Source organism: Notolepis coatsorum, assembly GCF_963971535.1.
Source record: "Notolepis coatsorum genome assembly, chromosome: 17".
Lineage (NCBI taxonomy): Eukaryota > Metazoa > Chordata > Actinopteri > Aulopiformes > Paralepididae > Notolepis > Notolepis coatsorum.
The window spans coordinates 75,266,061-75,293,490 of NC_140181.1; the positions used below are offsets into that span (position 1 = coordinate 75,266,061).

Genomic DNA, 27,430 nt, shown 5'->3' on the forward strand with positions numbered 1-27,430 from the left:
CCATGCTCAAGAGCACCAAACACTGTACCACGGAGCTACACAGGACCACAAGAGGGTAGTACAGGGCAAGGCCTGCTTCATGGTCAAAGAGGAAGATGTGGTAGGAAGGAAAAGACGTTTGCTCTCCGTCAGCTGTTCGGAGTACGAAGTGAAGTTGTGAGAAATCTACGAGCCTCAGAGTGAATCGGGCAGTCACACCTTTGTGGACTCACTGGTGAAACAGGTGTAGTTCACAGACAGGGACGGACGGATGGGCACGCGCACGCACACACGCTATTGAATGCATAATGTCCACATAAAAACCACAACCCGTTTATATCTCACAGGTTGAACAAACCTCAACGTCATTGTCATAAAATACAACGTTCACCTTTGGTCAATGTTAGCATGGTGTTATTCACCATCAAAGATAAAAACAATTTTAAAAGAATAATATTCTCCTTTGGTTCATTACAATTTACTCGAGCATAGTAACAGACACAATATTTCTGACACTGGGAATACATTCCCTGAGGTCCATAGATGAAGAACATGCAGATCTTTCTGAAAATATGACTAGGGCTTAACAGGTAAAAAAAATAAAAAATAATAATATAGTAGTAATATAGTAATATCTCCCTGTGGGAGGTCAATGCTAAGCACCACATGATCACGTGATCACCCAAAAACAGGTACAGTAGGACCCCCTCAACACACAAAATTAATGAATGTAAGAACCATGTAAAGTATATTCTCTGCATGTGTGTAAATGGTACCTTCTTGGGCAGGTGCTCCCATTTGCAGTAGGAGTTACGGATAATTTCGTTAGCAAACACCAGGAGCTCTTTCTTATAGAAGAGTTCGTTGGGGATCTTCAGAATGGCCGGGTGGGACCTTAGGGACGCAAAACAGGACATTAATCCATAATAATTACATCTCGCATGTGTGTGTGTGTGTTAATCTGCATGACAATTAAAGACTTCTTAATGAACAGTATGTTGGAGAAAAGGTTGAAAAAGTATCCAATACAATGATTTCTGTTATGGGGCGACAAACGAAAACGAGAAGTACTGTATCACTAACAGAACTTAAAATGATAGTAATATTAAAACGACTGGCTGAAAATAAATTAGCAGGGGAAATTCTGAATCCTCTACTACTGTGACTGAGCAGTTAGTCACAAGTCTTGACTACTATTACTGGTGTCTACCAGGGGAGGGGAAAACATTATCAGATAAAACAGATGATTTATACATATATTTATTGCAGATGTTCAAGTTTTCCATTGGGGACATCATTAGCAGTTGAAAAAAGGTAATACATCGCAATATCGTGATATTACAATATCGTGACTCTAGTATAATGATAATATCGTATCATGGGGCGGCTGGTGATTCCCACCCTAGTGTCTCCAGGTATCAGTTACATTTAAACCTTTTTAAGGACCACTATGTACTAGGGCTGACCTCGACTAGTCGAATAGTAGTTGACTAATTGATCGAAAGGAGCCGTAGTCGACTGCCAATCTCTTAGTCGACTGCAAATTAGAATATTTTTTGTTAAGTTAAATCAGACATTTGCCTGTGAGGGGTGCTTAATGTCTGATGCTTAATGTCTGATTTAAGTTAAATCAGACATTAAGCACCCCCCACAGCCCAAATGGAGTCGGGGACAGGCCTACTATGTACTAATACCACACCTGTAGTTCCTTAGCAGTTTGGTGACAAAGCGGCTGTCATATGTCCCTTCTTTCTTCTGGTAGAGATGTAAATCCTCAGAAGTCATTAGACGCTCCAACAGGGACACACCTGCAACCAGCAGCACATTCAGCAGAATCACTACCACACACGCTCAGCACCTTTCAAACACAACTAAAGGAATGGCTGGTGACAAACCAAACCTGCACACACAAACAGTTGAGCAGTATGTTTTAAAGATAGCAGTGAAATAATAACTAATATTATGTATTTTTAATTATGTATTCAAGTGTTATCATGATTTGTTGTACACGTGTATTTGTACTACCGTCATTGTTGTTATAATGAAATGCTTTTAATGTTTTATGATTCCAGGTAACATCACTTAACACTTTGAGTGCCAACGACGCTATATGTCGTTAGTTCATGCCGACCGTTGCCAGCAACGCTATATAGCGTTTGTTTGTAGTTTTTTTTTTATTAGCGATTTGAATTCATATTTCATCAATCTAGTCTCACGTTAGTGCAGCAACCTCTCTCTGAGCTCCATTGGGAAAATACCGCCCCCTATCGTCTCTCCCTGTGTAACTGCACCCCATTGGATTAGACTGACTCATTTTACTTATCCGGCCAGCCATCCGAAGAGATCGAAGTGATTGCCGAGCCGGAAAACAGCGTGGAATACATATTTCCAGTACCCAGCGCTGAATCAATAAACGCGATCGATATTTGGAATGGCGATCAAGAATTGGAATAATATTTTTGGAGAACATCTGATCTGAGGTAAGGAATCTATTTTACCAGTCTTAGGATAATCAGATCTGTTTTCACAGAGATATCAGCGTTTGCCCTATGTGTGTGTGTGTGTGTGTGTGTGTGTGTGTGTTAGGGGTGGGAATCACCAGTTTCATCACGATACGATATGATATCGATTCTTTGGACAACGATACGATATTTGCCGATATCACAAAGTCTGCCACGATACGATACGATTCGATTCAGGTGCCTGCGATCGATATGAGGCGATATTATGTGCCCATTTAACACAATCAGTCACATTTAGATCAACTAAAAAAAGGCTACGGAAATATCAATTGATGTTTTTATTTTTGAGCTCTTCCAGACATTTAAATGAAAAACAATCTATTGTTTTTAATACAAATAGACCGCCTGTTCACTTTTTATATATTGAGCTTTAAACTTTAAGTAAAACCCCTTCCTCTCCCAAACTTCCTACAATTGTTTTATGTTGCATGATGATCATGAATACATTTATTATGTATTCATGTTTAAATATCAACATTATCTGTCCATCCTCAGTAACACACACACACACACAGTCCCCCACAGCTCCCACCCCTCCTCCTTCCAAGTCCCCTCTCCCCTCTCCTGTTCTCTCTCACGGTTAGCTCAGTTAGCTTAAGCAGCCAACGCGACGTTCATTTAGATATTTAACGCGACGTGGGCATAAATGAATGGCGACGATGCAACGCATGTTAGATGCATTTGACCTGTTGCGGGGAAAAAACTGCACAGACTTATATCGGCTCGCAAAATAGACGCTCTGTAGTGCTTTACAGCAGACGCAAACACTGCTGTAATGTCTACATGGAGTTTCACAATACTGGGCGCCGGCGGATATGACTCGCGGGATTTTCAAAATAAGAGTATCGCAATATGAATCGATCTTTTTACGTTGCATCGATCCTATTTGATTATTGATAATAGATCGATATATCGATCTGGATCGATGTATAGTCCCACCCCTAGTGTGTGTGTGTGTGCGCTGATCAGGAAATGAGAATATATTTTTCAGCTCGCTTCTCTAGCGTGCATAAGTACACATATTATACTATCGATAATCTAGCGTTTATTTGAAAACGATTCATAAATAGGCCGAAAAATTACAACGTTTTTGTGTATTCCAGAATATTCCAGTAAATGCCGTTTATCACGGAATCTTTATATTTTCCTGAAACTTTCAAGAAAACGAGGGCTTTTCAAAATGGTATAAAACGGAAATGAACCGATTAAAAAACAATCCGTTTCGACAATATTTTTTTTTTTTAACAAATGTTTTTTATTTACCCTTTTTTTTACATAAAACCACACACACAATACATAAACAGTAGAAATCCACAATAAATCACAGGACTATGATTGACATAATAATAACAATAATGACAGTCCAGTACTTAAATCAAAATAAATGTAGATTAAAAGATTTACCCATAATAAAACTGCAGTCAACATTGTCGAAACGGATTGAACAAGTCATTGATAAGCGACGGCAAGATTAGACACATAGCCATAATTTAAGACATAGATTATGCATTCACAACGCTATCATTGAAGTGGGTGGTGGCATTCAACCATGTTCACCAGTGGCATCCAAAGTGTTAAGGGACAACAGATGGAAACTAGCCGTGGCTATAATCTGGTTTTGTTTACAAGGTTTGTTTTTGTAATATATTGTTGTAATGCACTGGAGTAGTGTTCATTAACTGTCCTTTTGCAAATAAACTATCAAATCAAATCAAAACCTGTTGTTTGTTTCTGTGTGTGTGTGTGTTTAGGGACAGTACTCACCCATGCCATATTTCAGTGCCAGGGGAGACCTGACGATGGGTCCCAGCTGCATGGGGTCCCCAGCCAGCACCACTTGACCGGACCTTGCCAGGAGCAGACCTAGGTTCCAAACAAATGTCCAATTACACAGTGACCCTGGTATGACAGCGCACCCCTAGCAGGTCAAAGCTCTCGGGACCGGTAATATTTGGAAGAGGCAGTCCTTCAAGATCAAGTTTTGTTTTATTTGTCACATATAAGGTACACGTACATTATAGTGAAATGTTCTCGGTTCTGCATGACCCTCCTGAAATTGTGCTTCATACAGTAAAAATAAGTAAAAGAATAAAGACCAAAACATTATAATATACAATACTAAAGTAAGAAATGCAAAACAAAATGCTAAAATGAGGTAGAGCAAATATTTTTGTAATAAAAATATAGAATATGGTGTAGTGTTAAAACATGTTTAAAATGTCTAGAGTGAATGTTAAAGGTGAGTGTTTAAAGTGAGTGTGTGCATGTGGATGTTGTGTGCAATGAATGTAGAATGGATGAATTAATGTTACATTGAGTCCACATTGAGCAGCCGGATAGAAGCTCCTTTTGAGTCTCTCTGTACTGGCCATGAGACTCCGGTAGCGCTTGCCTGACCGCAGCAGTGCAAAGAAGCAGTTGTTTGGGTGGTCTCCTTCAGCCGTGTATCCTCTTAGTTAATTTCTCGCAAGTTTCCAATTCAAAATCAATTCTCTCTTTACGCACCTCCCCCACTCAACTGTGATTCGTCAGCAGTCTTTCAACAGAGGCAGGCTCCTCCTTTCAAGCGACCAAAAGCACATGGCGCACTTTATTTTAAAGTATTATGTTTAGTTTATAGTTTTAGTTTATAGTTATGTATAGCTTACTTAGTTTATAGTTATAGTTTATATGTATAGTTATAGCTTATAGTTATAGTTTGTATAGATAGAATATACGTTGTGTATTATGTTTAGTGTGATGTATGTGGCTGTTGGTGTGTTACTACCTCACCATTCCTACTCCTGCCCTCTAGGGGGAGGGCGAGCACTTCTTAAGGTGACAGCTCAGCCCGCTTCCGGGTTCGTTGTTATGGCAATAAAGCTAACTACAGCCATGGTCTGTAGTCCCTGTGAACAGCGTATTCCGTGTGATTAATATGCTACCATTGTCCGGGATCACATATATAATAAATGGCGACGAGGATGGTTCATCCAGTGACGGCACTGGTTGAAAAGAATCCACGCTAACGTTGGTTTGATGACGGAACGGGTGGACGAGGAATCTACACTGACGCCGGTTAGCGAAGGGGCTAACGTCGGCGGATCTGCTCCGGGACAATCACACAGAGGGATGGCTGGTATCATCGGGCATATCGTGGCTTTTGATGAATCGACGGAGCAGTGGCCGACTTATGTGGAACGGTTTGAACATTTTGTGGCTGCAAATGACATTTCCAATGAGAAGAGGCTACCGGTGTTTTTGAGTCTAATAGGGGCAACAGCATACGGGTTACTGCGCAGCTTGATTGCTCCGGATAAACCGGGGGATATAACTTATGCTCAGACTGTGCGAGTATTGCAAGGCCATTTTTCTCCCAAGCCCATTGTGATTGCGGAAAGATTCCGTTTCCATAAAAGACATCAATCGGAGGGGGAGACAATAGCCCAGTATATTGCAGATTTGAAAAAACTGTCGGAGCACTGCGAGTTTGGCACGTACCTGTCAGACGCGTTACGGGACCGGTTTGTGTGTGGTCTCCTCAGCGAGTACATACAGAAGAGACTATTAACCGAGAATGCCCTCACCTATCACAAAGCAGTGGAAATAGCCGTTGCTATGGAAACAGTGGCGAGGGAGGCACAACAACTCAGCAGCTCCGTAAAAGTGAATGCAATTTATAGTTTTAGTTTATAGTTATTTATAGCTGATCTAGTTTAGTTATAGTTAATTTTTAGTTATAGCTTATAGTTATAGTTTGCATAGATAGAATATACGTTGTGTATTATGTTTAGTTTATAGTTTTAGTTTAGTTATTTATAGCTGATATAGTTTACAGTTATAGTTATAGTTTGCATAGATAGAATATACGTTGTGTACCCACATGCAGGTTTTCCAATTCAAATGGGGTAGAGCTCATTGAAAAATAGGGGTAACATTTTTTCTAAACCTGGCTGGAAAACAGGCATGTAGCCTGTAGCAGAGTAACACAGGTGATGAGTTCCCTCTTCAAGTCCATTTCCCTTCCGTTAAGCTGTGGCCTACATGCTTGATTTGAACCCCGGTGCAGAGCAGCATCCATAATCTTAAATTATTATTGAATAAAGATTCCGTAGAGACAAGAGGCCCATAGGCACGCAAAAGAAAATGTCTTGCGGGAGCTTGTTGTTTACCTGCGAGGGGAATGATGCACTCCGACTCCACTGCGTGTCCCGCTTCATCCACAAACACATGAGTGAAGTGACCCGGAGGGACCCCGCTCGTCACCAGCCTGAGGAGACACAGGAGACCAAGTGACATCGTCAGACACCATTGAGTTGATTCCATATAGTTCCTGCCATGTGAACTTTGTACAAACAAAGTACTGCTCTGGGCTTTCTTATTGTTTATTGTGCCTAAAAACTAATACAACTTTAAGTAGACATACTTATTGCTGTTGTTCTGTAAAGTAATTCAGAACTGTAATTGTTCTATAATGTACCTTAGAACGGGGAAAAGGCGGAGTATACAGTATGAGAAAGAAATTCTTTGATGTGTATTTGCCAATTTCATGATTTTATACCTATTTTATGTGCATCAGTGATAATCAAACCGTAAACAAAGAGGCCTATTAACACTTTCAGTGCCACGGACGACATATCTCGTTTTATTAGGCCCCCCACTGAGTGCCCACGACGACAAATATCGTTTTATTTGTTTATTAGCGATCCGATTTCATATTTCATCAACCTAGTCTCCCGTTGGTACAGCAGCTCCTCCAGCAGCTCAGAATGGAAAAAAGCGCCCCCTATCATCTATCCCTGTGTAACCGCAGGTCAGTCGCTTAGACTGACCTGGGATCTGTAGTTATGTAGAGGCGGAGCCAGCTGGTTTATTGTGCTGGCAAGCTGTCTGCTCAACATGGAAGTCATCGCGGGACGGGAATCAGCCTGGAATATATATTCACAGTAGCCAATACTCAATCAATAAGCGTGATCGATATTTGGAATGGCGATCAGGAATTGGAATGATCTTTTTGGAGAACATCTGATCTGAGGTAAGGAATCTATTTGACCAGTTTTGGGATAATCAGAGTTGTTTTCGCTGAGATCTCAGCGTTTGCCCTATGTGTGTGTGTGTGTGTGTGTGTGTGTGTGTGCGATCGCTGATGAGGAAATAAGAGAATAGATTTTTCAGCTTGCATCTCTAGCGTGCATACGTACACATATACTATCGATAATCTAGCGTTTATTTGAAAACGATTCATAAATAGGCCGAAAAATGAGTTTAGAATATTCCAGTAAACGTCTTTTATCATGGAATCTTTCTATTTTTCTTGAAAACGAGGGCTTTTCAAAATGCTATAAAACGAAAATGAACCGATAAAAAAACAATCCGCTTCGACAATGTTGACTGGAAAACGAGTCATTGATAAGCGACGGGCAGATTAGACACATAGCCATAATTTAAAACATAGATTAGGCGTTTTTAACGCTAACATTGAAGTGTATGGTGGGCATTCAACCGGTAAATCAAGGTTAAGCAAGGGCTCTGAAAGTGTTAATATGAAAAACTGTGATTTAATGTTTTATGCCTTACCTTGACTTTGTCTATTTTGCTGCTATCTATTTTATGAGCTGCAAATCTTGTATGAAAGGTGCTATACAAATACAGTTTATTATGATATTATTGCATTCAAGTACAAAATAGTCTTACAAGGTTAACCCATTTGCTGGCATGAAAGTAGACATCAATATAGATATTTTGTGTGTAGTTATCAACTAATTTACGACCTCTGCTCACATCATGTACCGGTACTTGTATTTCATACATTTAAAAATAAATATATATATATATTATTTAGCAATGAATTAATGCAAAATTTGATAGTGTATGAAATGAGTGACGTACACAATAAAGTTGTGTATTTCAGCTGAAGATCAAGAAAAGAAGTATCCATCCACATACTAGAATAAAATGTTTACTTTCAAAAGTACGTTATTAGTCGTTAGCAGCGGGTTGTAAAACAGGGTAATTAGTGGCTTGTAGTATCTATCTACCTTGAAGCAGTTAACAGGGTGGTGACTATGATCTTATGCTGCATAAGCTCCTCTTTAGCAGGAAATACGTAGGCGTCCCCTTCCAGGTTAGAACAAGCCTGTGAGAACACACACACACACACACACACACACACACACACACACACACACACACACACACACACACACACACACACACACACACACACACACACACACACACACACACACACACACACACACACACACACACACACACACACACACACACACACACACACACACACACACACACACACACGATTTGAGATTACAAAAGATAAGGTGAGTTCTGTGAGTTTACTGGCAATAATGAAAAAGAAAAACACACTAACTTACTGTCTTCTACCATCATGCACTCTTCCTATTCCTAATACTAACATGTCTCTACTACTATGCACTCAACACTGCAGCACTCAAGCTTCAACACTTTCATGAACATTGTTACTCAGCTGAAAGAGTTGTACCCTTCCTGCTGACTTGTCGTACAAAACTTGTAAGTCACTTTGGATAAAAGCGTCAGCTAAATGACTAAATTAACTGCATTTATATAGTGCTTTTTATCCAAAGTGCTTTCCAACTTATGTCTCACGTTCACCCATTCACACACACATTCACTCGCCCATTCACTCACACATTCACACACCGACGGCGGAGGCGACCATGCAAGGCGCCGACCTGCTCATCGGGAGCAATTACGGGTTAAAAGTGTCTCACTCAAGAACACTCAAGCCAGAATCCAACCGGGATCCTTCCGATTACCATACGACCACTCTACCCCCTGAGCTATCATCCCCAAATGGTGAGACGAAATCATGGAAAACAAGCGCAGGACGTACGGAGGTCTCCGCTGCCGACCTGGAGTTCTTCTGGAACACAACTGGGGTCTCGGACCGCTAGCGCACATCTGGAAAACGTCCCCGATACGTGCCAGGGGTCAGGGGTGCAGGGAGGTGACCCCATGAAAACCTCTGCAGCCGGACACACTGTGACCTAGTTAAAGGAACACGCCAACATTTTGGGAAATTAGCTTACAGTCTTCCTCTCTGTGCGTTCAGTAGAAAGCTATCTGGCTGCACGTTAGCCTAGGCATTGTCCAACTAACACCTCTCCCGAAGGCTAACCGGCACTGTCCGCTTCCATTCATTGTGCTAAGCTAGGCTAACGTGCAGCCATATAGCTTTCTCAACTGGTATCTATCTTCTTGTCTCTCTGGAGAAGACAGTAAGCTACTTTCCAAAAATGTTGGCGTGTTCCTTTAACACATTGGGTGCCGTTAACGTAGATCTACGTTTCTGTGGCCCAGCGGTTGAGTGCCAGAAACGTCGATCTACGTTTCTGTTTCGTTATTTCTTTTAATCGCTATTGCAATTCATAATCCATCGAGGCACCTTGTGCATGCTGTCCTGAATGTGTCTGAGATCGCAAACGGTCAATACCGCCGCCTAACGCCTTGCGGCCGCTATTGCACTCCATTTGAAACAATGTGGTTTGTTTTCTTGGCCGAGCTGCGGCGTGGGGGCGGGGTCTGAACACTCCGGCAAGACAAACGGTCACCACAGTTCCCTCGACGAGGGTCCCCGCCCGCCAGATCATCTGCAATGCTGGATAACGTTGGACAAACGATCGCGATGAAAATTTGGAATGGCGATCAGATCATTGGATTATTCTTTTTGCAGTACATCAGATACAAGGTAAGGACTATATGTTACCAATCTTGCGTTGATCCGATGATTTTTTTCGCCGCGATTGCAGCGTGTCTGTGTGGTATGTGTGTGTGGTGTGTCCCGTTGGTAGTAGTCACAGCACGGAGGGGCGCCCCGCTCCAAACCCCCTTTCATGCGTGCATGATGAAAGATAATACCGATAATTTTGTGTTGATTTCAGATTGATTGTTGATCCAAGCGAGGAATGGCAACGTGTTTAGTGAATTCCACTAAAACGCTGTTTTCGCGTCTTTTCCTGGGATTACTCAGAATCACTCAAACTATACTCATATTCACCACGGTATAAAACGGAAATGTACGGATGAAAAAATGATCTGTTTTTTGCATGTTGACTGGAAGAAACTCACTGACAATCGACAACGTTATTAGATCCATAGCTATAATATTTAATATAGTTTTAGCACTGCAAATACGGCATTAACCCCCATTGAACGGCCCACAGTGCCCCCTGCTGAACGGCACTTGATGTGTTAAGCTACTGACACAGGTGTGTTTTCCTCCTACACCTGAGATACATAAAAAAAAGAAAAAAAAAGGAAGGAAGTGCAACAGATTTCTGTGCGAACCTGTAGCTCTGCAGGTACATCCCTGGGGTTCCGGCTGCTGGCGTACAAGCGGAACACCCTGCGCTCCTCCACGTGGCCCAGGATCTTCTTACAGAGCAGGTCGGTAGCGCTGTTGGAGGGAGCACAGGCCAGGATGTGGCAGGAGGAGCCCTGGGTCTTCTCTATCTGCTTGATGGCCTCTACCACAGTCACCGTTTTACCTGCAAAACACACACCAACACGAGCTACGACTCACTCCTCGGTTTCAACATGTTCTCGTTTACAAGAATACAAGCGTTGAGCTTGTGACCAAATCCGATGAATTGTTGATGAATTTCCAACAAAAAAATTGCGATACGGTAAAAGCTCTAAAAAAAATTCCCTAATTACTAATTTAGTAATCTACTAATAATTGGACTAATTACTAAAGTCAAATAACATTTTGATAATGAGGCATTGAGGCCCAATATTGCAGCCACTTGAACTGAATATACAAGAGCTCTGGCTGGTTTAGTGTCTGTTCTGTTGGAAAGCAAAATATCCCAGCTGTGGCCAAGTGATCCAGTTACCATAAAAGCAACCGTACATACCTATATAACATAAGGAGCGTTGTGAATGAGTGACCTTTGTAAGCCTAGAAAATAAATTACATGATGAGTGCGCTGTTTTTTTCCTTTTGTGTGTAGGTCGGTATATATACACTGATAAACCGCAATATTTTTATAGAATATTTGAATACTGATACGCCTTCAAATGCCTATCCCTAGAATTAGAATCAGAAAAGTCTTTATTGCCAAGTAAGCTTGCACATACAAGGAATTTGTCTTGGGTCATTTGGTGCATCAACATTAACAGACAATATCAACACAAGCAAGTAGGAGTAAATATATATCTTTTTCTTTCTTTCCTTCTTTTGTAATTAAAGTAGAATAAAATAAAATAGAATATATAAAGTCAATTAGAATATAAATACAATATACTAGAATATAGGACAGGGTTATACAATTGTGCAGAATTATTGTAGAGTATATAAACTAAATTAGAATAAAAATACAGTGGAATAGAATATGTAGCAGAGCTGTGCAATTGTGCAAAAATATGAACAGTAGGAGCTAGGAGAAGACTAGCTCCTGCGAGAGACACACACGCACACCACACGTCACCACACACACACACTGTACCTGTTCCTGGTGGTCCAAACACCAGGTAAGGAGCGGGTTTGGAGGATCCAGCTACAATGTGCTGCACAGCCAAATACTGCTCTGGGTTCTGCTCCAGCTGTCTGTCAAACAGACTACAGGGAGAGAGGTAAAGGGGGAGAGATAATGGTATATAAGTTGGGCTGAGAGTTAAAGCGATAGTTCAGATTTCTGGAACCCTAGCCATATTTCCTACTCACTGATGATGTTGTTTCTCAGCACAGTCCATGCTGTTTTTCATTCTAGCTCCGGCTAGTTAGCCACAAACTAGCTCCTCTGTATAGTCTGTACAAGCAGACAGAGTCATCATCCTTACTGTCATGTACTTTGCTACATGGTGCCGTGAGGAGTGGGATCGAACCGGGAATCTTCCGATTACCAGACGACCACTCTACCTCCTGAGCCACTACTGTCGCCCCTTTAAATCGATGGAGAGACTAAAGAGACCCATCTTGGGAAGATCTAGTCCATTCTCACAGGTCTTCCAGAGGCCTATATAAGCCCCACCTCTCTTGGCCTATATAGGGAGGTGTAGTGGTTACGTCATTGCTGTTTCTCCGCGGTCCACCCTCATTTCCCCATTGCCAATTTCTAAATCGTCTCGTTTAAAACAAATAAAGCATGAACATTTGCATGATGTACCTTTCTGTGCGTATTCGTCCACAATCTATAGCTCAACATGAAAATATTGGCAATTAATAGTAAAGGTAGCAAAATAACATTTATGTTTTCGTTTACTGAGAAACTATTTGGCGCTGCTGACTGACGTCACCACAGAGTAGGCTCCTGGGCCCTCATTTATCAACGTTGCGTAGAAAGTGTTCTATATCCGTTCCTACGCACGGAATTTAGAATGCGTGTACGCACAGAAATATCGGGATTTATCAACCGTGCATACACGGGTCCTACGCACACTCCGTATTGATAAATACCATTTGTTCTTACCGTCAATGCTTGTGCATGATTATCCATATATGGTAATGAAACACCCCCCATGGGATGTGAAATAATGGACTAACCCGAGTGAACTCTGAGAAACTCCACGAGCGAGATTGTTCACGGAGGCGCTGTCGAACCAAGAAGACACAACGCGTGTTATGTGATAAATAAAAGGCTGGCGGACTTGTACACGGTGATGTCAGATATCAACGACTCCCTAAGACCATTGCTGCAATTCTGCCTGGACAGCTCAAAATACTAATAAAGACCGTTAACCACTGTTTGGTGTTAGTGTGTCATTCTAACCATGCTGGAATATGAATGCCTTTATTAGTTTTGTTCGATTGGCTACCGGGTATAATATGATTTGTAGAGGCATACAATCTATTTTGTTGTCGGTATTAGGTAGCCTATATGAATTACATATAATAGCAGCCATAGCCTACATTATGCAACAGTAACTTGCGCATATATAATATATCATATCATATTCCTATATGTCTCCCAGGAATCGTGGGGCTCTGGGGAATAAAGGTTGGGAACCCCTGCTATAGCCCATATCCTTTATAATGTTATAGGCTATTTTATTTACAGTTTACTCTATCAGCCTACCCAGCATGTAATACGTTCTTTGTTAGAACTCAACTCGTTATTATTTTGCGCATAGATTGCAGAAATACGGGAACGTTTTGATTTATATTTAAAAGGCTTTGACATTGTAAAACGAAATAAGTGGAATTTCGAAGTTATGTAAGCAGAATACAAGTCATATCACCCACACGATATATGCTACCTGTATATCCAGAGCATGTATGCTTTCCATTCATTTAAGACAATTTATTGCAAGGGTTTTGTAATACACATAAACTCAACAAATAACCTCTGTTCTCGTTGCAATGCGTTTTTTATTCTTTCTTATACAGTAGGAAGGGGGAAGAACACTATTGTGCGTGTTCATATGACTTGTATTCTGCTTACAGCTTCGAAATTCCACTTATTTCGTTTAACAATGGCAAAGCCTTTTAAATATAATCAAAACGTTCCCGTATTTCTGCAATCTATGCGCAAAATAATTAACGAGTTGAGTTACGCGGAGCGCAGTCAGTGCACCCCGTATATTCCGATAACGCTATATATAAACCATGCTGCATTCATTCAGAAGGAAAGACCTATTATTCCAAATGCTATTTATAGGGTTTTGACCATAATTACACTACTGTTGCTATTTTACAATGAACTATAATGAATTATGGGGGTCATACAGAACACGTCAGTCAAACTAATGAACGAAAGCTTATTTCCGCGTTGAAACTAATGCATGAAACTGATGAAAGCATATGCCGTCCGCCTGCAGTATCCATATTCTACCGCTGGGCGCCAGGTACGCATGCCCTGAGCTGAGCGTAAATATAAGCACAAAGTCAAGCACATGTTCAAATTGATAAGTCACACACTTTGCTTAGAAATTATCGTATGCATGGGTTACGCACATATCTGTGCATACGCAACGTTGATAAATGAGGGCCCTGGCTTTAGTCGCAGATCAGATTTCCCTTACATTGCATAAGCTTAACAATTCGTACAATGGGAAAATAACTGACCGTGAATCTGTGGCTAGTATCTCTCTGGCTATCATCAGTGGTGCAGTGGTGGTCCCACGCGGTACCACGCCGTCCCAGCAGTTTTCTGAGCAGAAGTACGCGCATGCATGCGCGCGCACACAAAAATGCGTTCACAACTTTCACTGGACTTGTCGCGCCGTACCGGCACTTATATCACCTAGACTTTGCGGCGCGGAGCCAGGCGTTCATGGAGTGAGACGTGTTTCATGAGAGCTCCCTTCTATTGTGCAAAATACACTTTTCTCCCCATTAGTCTTTATTTTATTTTTATTTGTTATTGGTCTTCTTGTTGAGTCGTCGAGTTTCAACTACTTTCGTCGACTTTTTTCAACTTTCTGCGATGTTGATGGAGACCAGAGCCATGAGCACTCCAGCCGGCAAACTGCCACCGGGTCTACCCTCGCCGTCGCCTGGAATCAGTGAGATAAGTGAAGCTGTTCTCTCGGTCATGACCAAACTCCATGCAGACTTTGAGGTACGCTTCGCTGAAACACAAAGAAAAGTACAGGCGGAATTTTTTGATACCCTTCATCGAGAGATGACAGAGGAAATTAGGTTGGCGGTCGACCCGTTGAGAGAGAAGATGGAGTCGCTACACGCTGCCTCCTCGGCTAATGCTAACGAACTAGCCACGCTAACGACAGAGGCCTCACAACAGGGCGAGAGGCTGGCGTGTCTGGAGAGCTCCCTGCTGGCTAGGCAAGCTGAAGTTGCCAAACTACAGTCGGTAATTGTGGAAATGCAGTCCCGGGAGAGACGCTACAACATCAGGATTGTTGGTGTACCGGAGGGCAGTGAGGGAGGTCGTCTCTCGGAGACCATGCCGGAATTGTTGCAGAAAATACTGGGGGCGGATGTCCTCCCCAGCCCACCCGTATGCGAGTCGGCCTACAGAGCGGGCAAGACCAGTCCTGGAGTGAACAAGGAGCCGAGGCCCATCATTGTCAAGCTAAACAGGCTACAACAGAGGGAGCTCATCATGCGGTCGGCCCGTGCCAGAAGGGGTAAACTAGGTCTCGGCGATCACAAAGTGGCCATTTTCGAAGACTTTACGCCGGAGGTTCAAGCACAGAGAGTGAATGAATGAATGAATGAAAACTTTATTTAACAGATTGCAGAATGGGTACAATACAGTACGGCTCAATACATACAATTGTTAAGGGGATGCAGACCTGAGAAAGACGTTTGTCTTGTTTCCATCAGGGTCCCCCATTTTCAATTCATATAGACATATATGACATACATGACATACAGATAGTCAGTACTGCTACATCTATACATTTATGACATACCAGATTTGCAAATACAGTACTGTTTGTGATACAGAAGGAGTCAAGAAAAGAGAGTATATACATTTGACGTAGAAACTGTACATTGGAGGAGGTTGGGTGGGGGGGGTTGGGTACATTGGGATATTGACAACCATACTGGGTAATTTACATTGGAGGTGGTTGGGGGGGGGGTAGGGGGGGCACACTGTATAAACAAGTAACACTGTACATTGAGGGGGGGGGGGGGGAGGAGACACTGTACAAACAAACACAATTGTACATTGAACTATTGACAAAACCATACTAGGTAAATGACTGTACATTGGAGGGGGTTGGGTTAGGATATTTACAGGGGCCAGTGTTGAATTGCAGTCTCCCGTAGGTGTCCCTTGAGAGAGGTTTTGAAAGTGGGTAGTGATCCACATTCCTTTACAGCTTTGGGTAGGGCGTTCCACATTGATGTGGCATAATTGCGAAACGTGTTTAGTCCCTTATTTGAGCCGAATCTGGGTTTAACATGATTTGTGGAGCTCCCTCTGGTGTTGTGATCGTGGTATTCACTGACCTTTGGGAAGTATTTTGACATGTACATGGGTACCTTGGTCGTGTAGTGTATCTTGTAGACCAGGCCCATTGCAAGTTGTTGTACTCTGTCGTCTACTCTAAGCCATCCTAGGTTGTCAAAGTGGGCAGGGGTGAGGTGGGTTCTAGGAGTAAGGTCAAGCAGTAGTCTGACCAGTTTGTTTTGAGATGTTTGTAATTTTGTTTTTAGCGCCTTTGAGGTGCTTTGGTACCATGAGGTGCAAGCATAGTCGTAGTACCCCTGAATGAGTGCTCCTGCCAGAGTCTTCAGGGTGTTCTTGTTTACCAGAGAGGAGATCCGGTACAAGAATCGAGTTCGTTGGTTGACTTTTTTTATTACATTGGATGCCATTTTGTCACAGGAGAGATTAGCCTCTAGGATGGAACCCAGGTAGGTAATTTCATCTTTCCTTGTGACAATATTGTCACCCACTGCAACTGAGAAGCCGTCGGTCTTGCTGAGTTTGTTATTTGAACCCAAGAGAATGGACTCTGTTTTGCCCATGTGTAATGATAGTTTGTTATCAGCGAGCCATATGCAGATTCTGCCTAGTTCCGAGCTGAGGGTTTTTTCAACCTGTAACTTGTTCTTGTCAGAGACCAGCAGGGCTGAGTCGTCCGCAAACAGGAACAAGTTGCAGTCACAAGCTGACGACATGTCATTTGCATAAATTAGGAACAGTAGCGGTCCTAGTATGCTTCCTTGTGGAACACCACAGCTCACTGTGAGGGGGGGGGGATAGGGTACCGTTTACCTCCACCATCTGTTCCCTCCCCTCAAGGTAGGATTGCATCCAGCTCACTGATAGACTATCAAAACCAATTGCTTTTAGCTTGTCAATCAGAATGGAGTGATTGACCGTGTCAAAGGCCTTTTGTAGGTCCAGCATGACCATGCCGCAGTATTTGCCTGCGTCCACCTCTTGTTTTATGTGGTCATTCAAATAGAGAAGGCATGTGTCAGTGGAGTGGGATGTTCTGAAGCCAGATTGGAATTCGTAGATTAGATTTTTTTCCGCTAGGTACTTTTCGACCTGTTCGTAGACTATTTTTTCCATGACTTTCGAGATGGAGGTGAGAATAGAAACAGGGCGGTAGTTGCCTGGGTCTAATTTGCTGCCCTTTTTGTGCAGAGGGGTCACCCTCGCAATCTTGAAGTCCTTGGGGACGTGTCCCTGTTTTATGGAGAGGTTTATTATGTGTGTGATGATTGGTGTGATGGCGGCTGCTGAGTCTCTGAGGAATTTGGAGGGGATGTTGTCATGGCCAGTGGCCTTGTTAGGTTGGAGGGCGCTCAGTTTATTGAGTACCTCATCTGTTGTTACCATTTCCAGCTTGAAGTCGTCCTTGCGGACCCCTAGGTTTTTGTAGTAAGCTACTATGTGTTCTACCCCATAAAGCCCTGAGTGGGAGGGTAGTTTGTTTACCAGTGTTGTGGCTATGTTTGTGAAGAAAATGTTTAAGTAATTGGCTACATCCAGCTTGTACAAAGTGGTCATGGCCAGGCTATGGAAACTGGGCCTGAGGCCTACGCTATTCGCCCCTGCGAGATTATCTGTGCTGTGTAAGGGCGATGATCGTCGTTCATTTTGGTCGTTGGCTAAAGCGGAGGAATATCTCGGGGGGATAGCCGAGACTGTAGCTTGATAACTATGTCGGGTGAGTGACTTGGCGATGTGGGCCTAAATACATTGATAGGGCGGACTACTATTGACTATTGTCATGCCCAAACAGGCTAACTGGCCACTGCCCATCCAAGCTAGCGGGGCATCCCAATGACTTCTGTTACTTGCTAATGCTGACCTCATGGTCGTACGTGTGTGTCGCCTCTATGGAAGCTAGCGAGCTAGCTGGACAATGTTCATTTCAGATACGAGCGTGCTGGCTGGTCATCACTAGCTTGCGCGCTAGCCTCGGGCTAACTAACATGCTATGGCTATCGCCCGCACCGAATCATTCGGGACCCGTTAATGTTTACGTATTTTGGCTGTTGTTGCTGTTTAAGTGGCATCTGTTTGCACAATTTAACTGTGATTGGGTACTGCCCTACCTATCTTCTGATATGCTTTATTATTTTTATTTTTATTTTATCCAGTTGTGCTATAGCTTTGCGACGTTGATACGCAGATTCAGAAGTAGTTGGTTACAGGGATGGCGTTGAGTTATTATATAATAATGGCTAATTTTTCCCTTATAGTTGGCTCATATTAGGGCCAAGGCTCACGTTTGTTGTTTTCCTTGTCTAGACGGGGTTGGGCTGTTTTGAGCCTTAGGCTCCAGTCGTAGAAGGTCGGTTAAGTATATATATGCAATATATAATAACAGGCTGTGTCAGGTATAGCTTATTACTATCCCCGGGTTAATGAAGGTGTTTACTTCTATTCTTATATAGGATTATGTCATTCCAGCCTTTGTGCCTGACCAGAGAGACGGTTAAATGCTTGCACCTTGACCATAACCCTTTTTCCTTTTTCTTTTTATTGTTGCTGTTTAAATGACATCTGTTTGCACAATTTACCTGTGATCGGGTCCTGCCTTAGACTATCTTCTGGTATGCTTTAATTTTTTTAATTTTCCTTTATCCATTTGTGCTACAGCATTGCGACATTGATATGCAGATTCGGAAGTAGTTGGTTACAGGGATGATGTTGAGTTATTATATAATAATAGCTATTTTTTCCCTTATAGTTGTCTCATGTTAGGGCCAAGGCTCACGGTGGTTTTCGACCGATAACTTTATTGAATTTAAAAATTTTATTTTTATTTGTGTTTATTGGACTAGTGGGGGGTTTAATCAGGGGTTTATCTAGAGAGGGGGTCGGAGTGGAGAGCGTCTTATTGGATCCATGATTCCAGTGGGAAACGATAGGAAGATGACCATCCTTAGTGGATGGAGCATAGGGAGGGGATTGGAGAATGGGTATAGGAGGGTTAATATTAGGACGGGTGGGTTAGGGTATAGAGTAGAAGTAGGGGGGGTTGTAACTGGGGTGGTATTTTTCTGTGTTTTCTGTACTGTTGTCCTGTATGTGTGTAATTGTTCCTCCTCTGAACGCTTGGGATTGACCGTCTGGGCCCGCCTGGATCAGCGCCTCTGTCCTCAGCCTGGCTGCACTGGTATGTTCTCCACGCATTTAGACAAGTTCGACCATGGCTAAATTGAACATTTTAATTTGGAACGCAGGGGGTCTTAACGCCCCACACAAGCGTGCCAGTGTCCTTTGGTTATTGAAGAGAAGAAATATTGACATTGCTCTCCTTAGTGAGACTCATTTATTGGTGGGTGATGTGTCAAGGCTAGCAAATCGACAATATCACGTTATCTCCTCATCCTCAGCCGACGATAAGACAAAAGGAGTCGTCATAGTTACAAGACATAACCTTGATATCAAAGTCCTGGATGTGTGGTCGGACATGGAGGGAAGGATTACTATAGCAAAAGTTGAGTTCTCTCATAGGAAGATGGCATTAATAGCATTGTATGCCCCTAACACATTTGATTCAGCGTTCTATAATACAATTACGAAGAATATGTTGGAACTTACTGGATACGCTCTCATTGTGGGTGGCGATTTTAATGCGTGCTGGGATGCGGAGATGGATAGGTCCGGGTCCTCTGAAACAAGCGACCAAAAACGGTCCTCTAAGGCCCTCAGGATGTGGGCCCAGGACACGGGGCTCGCAGACCTATGGCGCATATCCAATCCCACCCTCAAGGATTACTCTCACCTGTCAGCCAGACACAAAACCTTCTCTCGAATAGACTATGCATTCGCGTCCCCTAATATGTTTGATAGTTTCGGCTCTCTCGGACCACAAGGGGATTTTCCTTGTGGCAACCTTTGGCAGGCTCTCCACGAGAGCTCCCAGGTGGCGTTTTAACTCAACCTTATTAAAGAACGATGATTTCTGTACTAAGTTCAGGAGTAAACTAGCTGAATTCTTGCAGATCAATGTCGGCACGGTCGAAGACCCTAGGGTCCTGTGGAAGGCATTGAAAGGATTTATCAGTGGTCATGTCACACTTTTCGCCTCCAATTTGCGTAAATCCCGGTCAAAAAAACTAGAAGGACTGGAAACATTATACGCGGACCTATACGCATCTTTGCAAACTAACTATAGTGAACGACTAAACACACAACGTAAGATAGTCAAGAAAGAAATAAACTCCATACTTAAACAACAGTCTGAGTTCTTGATACATAGGACAAGGCAAAATTACTACTTTCACGGTTCCAGGCCTAGCCATCTGTTGGCAATGAAGATACGCTCGAAATGATCATTTCTCGGATATCCCTTCGATCAAGACGCGACAGGGAACAGTCACTACTGATTCAAAAAAGATCAACGACACTAAAGAATTTTACTCACAGTTATATAGCTCAGAGGTTAATTTCGATAACTCTAAATTTGAATCGTTCATTGGCGGGCTTGAGATACCCCACATTTCTGAGGAAGAGGCTGAGGAACTGGGGAAACCAATCACTCTTATGGAACTTAGGGAGACGATTGCTGAAATGCAGAGGGGTAAGGCACCAGGCTGGGATGGGATTCCACCCGAGGTATATTTAGCTTTCTGGGACCAACTGGGTCCATTGATGCTCGATATGATCAATTACGCTATCGAACAAGGGGAGTTCTCAAGGGATGTCAACATGGCATTGATTTCTTTACTTCTCAAGAAGGATAAAGATCCCAATGATTGTGGTAGCTATAGGCCCTTGAGTCTTCTCGGGGCCAATCTAAAAGTGTTTGCCAAGGTGCTGGCCCGCCGCCTGCAGAGATTTATGACGGTATTGGTACACTGCGATCAGACTGGTTTTATCCTGGGGCGCCTGGCTGCAGATAATCTTAGGAGGCTGTTGTATGTAGTCGATAACAGTAAAGACAATACAGCTCCGTCCACAGTTCTTTGGATGCCATGAAGGCGTTTGACAGACTAGAATGGTCATACCTGTGGAAGGTACTTGAGGTTATGGGTCTTGGAAAGAATTTTATTCATATGATTAAAGTCCTGTATGCCTCGCCGTCGGCAATGATACTGACAGGCAAAAACTGTTCCACACTTTTTCCAGTCTCCAGATCTTCTAGACAGGGTTGTCCTCTGAGCCCAGGACTATTCGCGCTTTCCCTCGAACCATTGGCCCAATTTATTAGGCAATCGGAGGACATTGTCCCCATAATGGTCAATAATACACCACACAAAATTGCTCTCTATGCGGATGACCTACTGATTTTTATGGATGACCCCTCCCGGTCGGCCACAAAATTACTGGGAATAATCGACGACTTTGGTAAATTGTCAGGCTTTAAGATTAACTGGAACAAATCAGCCTGCCTACCTCTTAATGAGCTGGCCAAGGCGGTGCGACTACCAGCTGATATCCCCATAGTGGAACATTTTAAATACTTAGGCATAGAGATATTCCCCACGCTGAGTCAAACTACTAAGTACAACTTCACGGGTACTTATGATAAAATACGCCAGGATCTAGACAGATGGTCGTCCCTTCCTAACTCCTTACAAGCCCGGGCTTCCATAATCAAAATGAACATCCTGCCTAGGATACATTTTGTTAGCTCAATGCTCCCCCTGCCCCCTCCAATAGACCACTGGCGCAAGGTACAATCGATGGTATCTAAGTTTATCTGGAATAACAAACGCCCGAGAATCAAAAGAGCTACTACTCAACGTAGGAAACAAGATGGTGGCCTCGCAATCCCTGATTTTAAGCTTTATTTCTGGTCCTTTTCACTGAGACCTCTGATGTGCTGGCTAGACCCTGTAGAGGCTGTATCTTGGCGCTCCTTAGAAGCGGTGGCGGTCTCACCGCTAAGATTGCAGGATGTAGTGTACTCCACTGTCCCTATTTCGAAATGCAGACTGAGATATGGACCGATCATAACTCACGTGATCCAAACATGGCGTAATGTACAGAAGTCATGTGGGGTTAAATGCCCATGGCACCTGGACTCTCCAATTTTTAATAACCAGCAACTACTTGTTGGGCACAAGCCGGTTAGTATTCCTCAATGGCAGAGGAGGGGAGTTCATACTCTGGAGGATATTTATTATAAGAACGGCCTTCGTGCGTTTCAGGACTTAAAAGAATTTTATGATCTTCCCGGCGAGTCCTTCTTTCTTTACCTTCAACTAAGGTCAGCGCTGAGGGCGCATGGCGTGCCGTGGGCTCAAGCTTTGCAACCACACCCCTTCCTCAGGCTCATAGTGGACTGGACAACCTCCAGAGGGTTTGTCTCAGACTTTTATACGCTCTTAATTCAATCCACGTATAAAAATGTATCATTGGATACAATCTGGCGTGTGGATATCCCGGAGTTGGACCCCGAGTTTGACTGGGATGATGTTTGGGCAAATGTGGCATCGTCTTCCCGCAACCCCAATCACCAGCAAATAAATTTTAATTATATTCATAGGACCTATCTTACACCTAGGAAGCTATTTGCTATGGGACTGATAACCGACTCTCGGTGCACTTTGTGCTCTCAAAAGGCCACTGGCACTTATATGCATATGTATTGGGATTGCCCACCAGTGGCCCGCTTCTGGAGGTCAATAACGGACAAACTTTCAGATCTGTGTGGCTTAACTATCCCATTCACAGCTGTTACGCTACTCCTGAACGATATAACAACACTACCCGCGTCCGTACAACTAAAAAGGGTTGTCCTAGCGGGCGTCACAGCAGCGAAGAAGCTAATAGCATTGAGATGGAAGGAGCCTGAGAAGCTCACAGTGATTAACTGGTCCCTAACACTGTTGGATGTGATTTATCTTGAGATATCCACGGCGCGGGTGATTGGGGTGGGGCAGGCTGGGATTGACCTGTGGTTCGCAGCAGCTGAGAAGGTCAGGACCGCCGTGTGCGGCTGAACGGGGTTGGGGTGCTTGTTCGGGGGAGTCCGGCGGTCTCGTGGGAGGGGGAGGAGGAAATGTCTTGTCTTTTGTGTTGTCCTCTTGAATTTAACTGGGGATTTTATTGGGGGGCAGCTATTTAGCTATTTCTTCACTATTTGGTCACTTTTACACGGTTCCTGTGAGTCTATGGAACACCTCTGTAGGTTTTTGTTTTTCATGAAGGTTCATTGCTCTGTTTTCGAGCCGTGTTCTCAAAAGTGGCGTTTTTCTACCTCAGGACCTTAGGCCGTTTTGAGGCGGGGCTCCAACCACTGTGTGACCCGGTGGCATCTGCCACATTGTTATGCAGCTGGGAGATCTCTGACATGACTGATATGCACATTTTGTGATAACTCAGCTCGGTGAGGGTGAATGCTGTGAGGTGAATTGGAAGAGTGGGCCTTGTTGTGAATTAGAGATGTACGTTTTATTAATATAGGATTATAGGGCCACACGGCCGGGAATCGGGGCTGGATACTGGGAAAGGCCTTTATTAGATAGTACCCCTTGAATTTAAAATTTAAAAAGGTTGAACTCTGTTTTCTTTTCTTTTTGTCTTTATAATTTATAAATGGTTATTTCTGTATTATTATTGTTTTTGTTATTTTCCTGTGAAGTTCTGTGTATTGTGATTGTGATTAATGTGTCGTCTTGTTTCATGTAAATAATAATAAAAAAAAATTGATAAAAAAAAAAAAATATCATCTAGACTTTGCATAATAGGATACCAATAACATAACAAAGAACGAGAAGTGCAAAACCAAAATACAAGCCCTGTGGGGGTTTTGCTTGATCTGTGGAGCTCTCACTATGTGACAAATGGTCCCGACTGGAAGGATGAGGCATTAAGTTGTGCTTCAGAAGGAAACTGTCCTTCTGTAAACTAACTTACATTGTTAATTTTGTTTGTATTTACTTTTCTAGTTTAAGTTAATTCAATTAAAGAAATTGTAACTACAATTACATTTAAAACATTGTTTGTTTTTCAACCATATCCGTTGACAATATAATTTCTTAATATATTGAAGGCTACATCCTGCTACCTTTTTCAGCTTCTCTATTTCAAGGCAATATTTACAAAAACTAAACTAAAACTAGTAATTTCCTATACAAACATGTTTCCTACTATTTATGCATAATAATCATCTGTTCTGTGCGCATGCGAGGGAACATGTATGCGCAGGCAGTTCTGATATTACGACTGCACCCCTGGCGATCATAACCATTCATCTGTAAAGCCAACCACCATTTTTAAAAGCAACAACCACCCACGTAGTGTTGTCACGATACTGGAATTTCAAACTTCGATACGATACCTTGAAAAGTATCGATATTCGATACCATTTTCGATACCACGGGGAAAAAGGTTCAATCTTAAAAAGAAGAAAAAAAAGAAGAAAAAAAAGATAAATATATATATATATTTATTTATCAATTTTGCTTTTGTTGCTGGTTGATTCTCCTCAGCTTCTCTCTGGTACTATACGAGAAGATAAATATAACACTTTTAAAACGCTTTGTTTATCTTTAGATCACACATATAAAAATAACTAAATGATATAATCTTAGAAATTTGATTTGATTTATTTTTTTGATTTGAAGTCTTTATTTCAAACATGCAATGAATACAACAAACAATAACAAAAAAAGAAAAACAACTCAATCTGCATGTTCGAAAAGGAGTAGGAAGAAGTATACACTTATTTAATCCTACCCCTTTTCCACTACTCAAATGAGTTTACTATTTTAAATTTTACTTAATTTTCAAATTAAGTAAAGTTAATAGTACTGCGTGTTAAGCATAACAGATTGATTGATTGAAAATTGTATTAACAGATTGCAGAATGGGTACAATACAGTATAGCTCAATACACACAATTGTTAACACTTTCGCGGCCACTGGGGCCCATCTAATATAATGGTTGAGGGCCAGCTTTTGTAAACAAACGTGGGGCTTTTTGTACAGCTAAATCTATACTTTATAGTATTGCTATCTGTCCATTCTCATTGTCAATTGAGTCCATAAACAGTCCCTTCAAAATGGCTTAAAGAAAAAAAAATGCATCAATAGGTTCTGATTTTATAGCGCCGTGAATATAAGCATTATAGTGGATTTGGTCTAGTATATTTTCTGGAAGGCTAGTTATAGAGCTAATAGCTGCTAACGTTAGGGGTGGGACGATACATCGATCCAGATCGATACATCGATGTAATTATCAACAATCGAATCGGATCGATGCAATGTAATAAGATCGATTCATATCGATACTCTTATTTTGAAAATCCTGTGGCGAGTCTCATATCCGCCCAAGAACAACAGCAGTAGCTCCGTGTGTGTAGACAGTAGATGTTACAGCATAGCATTCTCCCTTTCTGTGTGTGTGTGTGTGCGCGCGCGTCTTTGGAAAGACCAGATGAGGTCAGAGGAGTTTGATGTTTAAATGTTATTTAAACATAAACAATATAATACATAATAAATGTAGGCCTATACATGATCATGCAACATCAACAAATTGTTGTAGGAACGGTTTGGGAGAGGGAGGTTGTGAGTTTTGAGTTCCAAAAAATGTAGCTTAAAGTTTAAAGGTCAATATATAAAAACGTGGCACTTTACAGTGAACAGGAGGTCTATTTGTATTAAAAACAATAGATTGATTTTCCTTTAAATGTCTGGAAGAGCTCAAAAATACAAATGTCAAATGATATTTTCATTACCTTTTTTTTGTTGATCTAAATGTTACTGATTGTGTTAAATGGGCATATGATATCATCTCATATCGATCGCAGGCACCTGAATCTAATCGTATCGTATTGTATCGTGAGAGACTTTGTGATATCGGCAAATATCGTATCGTTGTCCAAAGAATCGATATCGTATCGTATCATGATGAAACTGGTGATTCCCACCCCTAGCTAACGTTATATCCAATGGCATTTCCGTTTTACAGATGCTACAGAAATAACTCAAACTGCATATGATCCGGACGATCCCAAAGCATGTATGCATGAAAGGGGGGCGGGGGACGTTGTTTATTATTATTGATTACCAATAACCATGTTCGTCTAAGTAGCCACATACGCTGGTCGGCTGGTTGAGTATGATAGCAAGCTCTGATCGGGCTGTAATTTACGTGAAAAAGATCTTACCGTGAGCCGGTGGGATCCCCCGAGCATTTCCCCATTATCGATCGCCATCGATATGTCCATTGGCTGATGATAAATCCCCTTATTGCATGGTGAAATCTGCGATTCAAAACGTAATCCAAGCTACAGGCTGCAGATCCAGAATCGTGCTACTGAAATCTGCGTTGAAAGAAAACAAAGAGACTGATCCGTTCGCCCACAGGGCACATTGCAGTAGTGCAATAGCGCCCCTAAGAGGATCTGGCCGGTATTGCATTGTCGAATTCATAGAGTAGGGAAAATCTGCAGTGCCGCTCGCGACCTTGAACAGGTTATTAAAATGGAATAAAAGCAATAACAACTTCCCACGGATATATCCGTGCCTCTGTCCACAACGCATGGATTTATCCGTGCCTGGGCGCCAATGTGTTAACACTTTGACTGCCGGAAAACGCTTAAAAGCGTCATTCCCGGCCATGCTCAAGTTGCCGGAGGACGCTTTACAGCGTCCTTATATCAATATTTCAAAAATCTGCGATCGGATTCATATTTCCCCTCCGCTGGCCTGAGATCCACCAGGAGGACCCACTGAGCTCTCTGGCGGTTCAGGAGCGCCATCTGGTGGCCGATCGGCGCAATCGCCAAACAGGAAGTGCTATGGAGGTTGTGCTGGTCGGCCGTATTACTTCCGGGCACTCTGTTTGGCTACCGGGCCTCGATCTCGACACAATACATAGTGTTCTGAAGGATCAGATTAAACCGAATATATATATTTATTTATATATATATATTTAATTGTATTTGTATATCCCCTGATATCCCTTGTATATTCCTTGTACAATATGCATTGAATATCCCTTCTAGTCTACTGAACATCCCATAATAGTCTCCATTCTACCATTGGACGAGACCTTGGTGCCAGGTCGCCATACCCCTCAGACCAGGTTCAATCGTACCGCTCAACATG

The 27,430-nt window shown here is 42.4% G+C and overlaps 1 protein-coding gene across 1 annotated transcript in view; it reads right to left on the reverse strand.

Annotated features, from left to right (window-relative positions):
* LOC311243909 (putative helicase mov-10-B.1) overlaps positions 1-27,430 on the reverse strand; it is an 84,197-nt gene that overhangs the window by 9,293 nt on the left and 47,474 nt on the right. The window contains exons 11-17 of the mRNA XM_084333292.1: positions 11,990-12,102; positions 10,830-11,029; positions 8,519-8,616; positions 6,653-6,750; positions 4,266-4,364; positions 1,679-1,787; positions 756-873 (exon numbers count right to left, since the gene is read on the reverse strand). Of these exons, the coding sequence (XP_084189418.1) occupies positions 756-873; positions 1,679-1,787; positions 4,266-4,364; positions 6,653-6,750; positions 8,519-8,616; positions 10,830-11,029; positions 11,990-12,102 (835 nt within the window). The remainder of the gene's footprint in view (positions 1-755; positions 874-1,678; positions 1,788-4,265; positions 4,365-6,652; positions 6,751-8,518; positions 8,617-10,829; positions 11,030-11,989; positions 12,103-27,430) is intronic.